The following is a 2041-nucleotide window of genomic DNA, read 5'->3' as shown; positions in this document are numbered from 1 at the left end:
CTGTCCCAGTCCCCCGCTGCCTGTCCCAGCCCCAGACCAATCTTCCCTTCCCCCGAAGAACCTTCACCCAAAGGTAGGGATGGCAGCACCATGTCCAAGTGATGAGGGAAGGACGGCACCTGAACAACTGGGCAATATGGACGCTTCGGAGAGAAGGCTCGGAGCTCAGACTGGCCATCGAGAAGACTTCCTTCAAGGGGAGGGATCTAAGAGGGATGAGATCATCTGACCAGAAGGAATGCTTTCCAATGGAGGACCCCTGCGAGAGGTGACGTTGCGGAGACGTTGGTGTTCTATCTCAAAGCTTCACCCAGAGCGGATTCCAGGATCTCCGAGAGAGACGGAAACAACGGATCGAAGGCTCCGACTTTTCCCGCGCTCCGTGGTTGGTGGGACTCTTCCAGGACCTCAGCCGGGTTCTCTGAACAGATTCTGGAACATTAAGCCCGGCTGACCCCTTCAACTTCCTTCCGCACCGCCGACCTGAGGTTGGGATGGAAGTCACCCCCTTGGAAGAGAAGATCCCCGACTAACGGGAGCGCAGTAGGAGGAGCCATCGGCATGAGCTTCAGAAGCGGGAACCATGGACGATTTGGCCAAAAAAGGAAAGACCGCCGCGGCTGCTCCCTCCTCTGGAAGTCTTCAGGATGAGCGACGTGGAAGGATAGACGCAGACCAGGAGAAGATTCCATGGATGACCCGAGGTGTCCTGACCCTTCAACTGCGGCCGCTGATACCGGGAAGACCAAAGGGAGGCCGGAGCTGACCGGCATCGCCATGGGGTCCACTTCGGGCCAACCCCAAATAGGAAAGACCCGGTGGAGATACTTGTCCTTCACGACTCGTCCAGGCTCGTGTTCTGCTGACCCGGAAGATCTGCAGCAAAGGCAAGCTTCTTGTACCGCCCTGGCCGGACATCTAGGCTTTGGGTTGTCCATCAATAGATGAAGATGGTTCCTCCGCAGTGATGGAGCAAACGCTCAGCACTTCAACCAATCGGGAACGTCCGTCTTCCCCGAGCCCCCCGACCTTTCCTGCTTGCCTCACTAGTATGGTCGCTCGCCGTATGGGCAAAGTGGAGACTGCCGGAGATCGGCAGCCTTGCTAGGGATTGGCTGACGAGCCTCGGAAGGATAATCTTCTGTTTTCCGGGAGATGCCAGGGAGCCCACCACAGGAATGGCCGAGCCCGGGGGCCCCAACACTCTCCTACCATGAGGATTCCTGACCCCAGAGGAGGGATCTTCCTGTGAGGGGGATGAACTCTTCCCCGGGTCGTATGGAAGATCACTCCCAGATATTCCAGCCTCCGCCCCGGATCGTATGGAAGATCACTCCCGAGTATTCCGCCCTCCGCCCCGGATCGTATGGAAGATCACTCCCGGATATTCCGACCTCCGCCCCGGATGTCTTCCACATCACCCTCCTCACCCCCCATCACCACACTGTTTGTTCTCTGGGCATCTTCATACCTGGAGTTCCCCCTTATACACGCTGCATCTTTCTGTGCGCAGGTTATCCTCATCCCCAGGATTCCTCTTCCCATGGACGCGGTTTTGGGGTTCCTCTGGATATGTAATAATTCCGTTTTTTTTTCTCCTGCAGGCACCTCAGTGTCACCAGCGCTCCGCGCTCTGCTCTGACTCCGCCCCTTCAGTGGTACGCCCGCCTCCGCAATGCCGCTCGTGGCTCCGCCCTCGGCTCCGCAAGGAGCTATAAGCCCATCTGTAAAGGCCGGACGGTGGCCCTGTTGCTGGGCCCTGCACTGGCCAGTGTGGGGGGCCGGGTGGTCTTCTGCCAGGTAGAGGTGACGGCTCATCCAACGCCGGTACTGGAGAACACGAGACCAGAACCCGAGTTCAACTGGACCGAATTCTGGAAACTTCTACGACCCCAACTGCCGGCCCTGATCACCGCCGTGATTGTAAGTGACGGTTCCGTGTGTGTGTCACCCGGGGGGGCACCTCCTTCCTGTTCACCCGGGGGGGCACCTCCTTCCTGTTCACCCGGGGGGGCACCTCCTTCCTGTTCACCCGGGGGGG

General features: G+C 58.9%; 1 protein-coding gene across 1 annotated transcript in view; it reads left to right on the top strand.

Moving 5' to 3' along the window:
- Nucleotides 1–1602: 1602 nt before the first annotated feature.
- The window catches only part of LOC108803310 (ATP-binding cassette sub-family B member 8, mitochondrial-like), a gene marked incomplete at both ends in the record, with an annotated part of 6566 nt that continues 6127 nt past the window's right edge, over nt 1603–2041 (top strand). The window contains one exon of the mRNA XM_018575160.1: nt 1603–1923. Coding sequence (XP_018430662.1) covers nt 1603–1923 — 321 coding nt within the window. The remainder of the gene's footprint in view (nt 1924–2041) is intronic.

The sequence above is a fragment of the Nanorana parkeri genome, unplaced genomic scaffold (assembly GCF_000935625.1).
Source record: "Nanorana parkeri isolate BGI_ZX_2015 unplaced genomic scaffold, ASM93562v1 scaffold3592, whole genome shotgun sequence".
Classification (NCBI taxonomy): Eukaryota; Metazoa; Chordata; class Amphibia; order Anura; family Dicroglossidae; genus Nanorana; species Nanorana parkeri.
The sequence above is the reverse complement of the archived record's forward strand: the minus strand, read 5'-3'. Positions and strand labels throughout refer to the sequence as shown.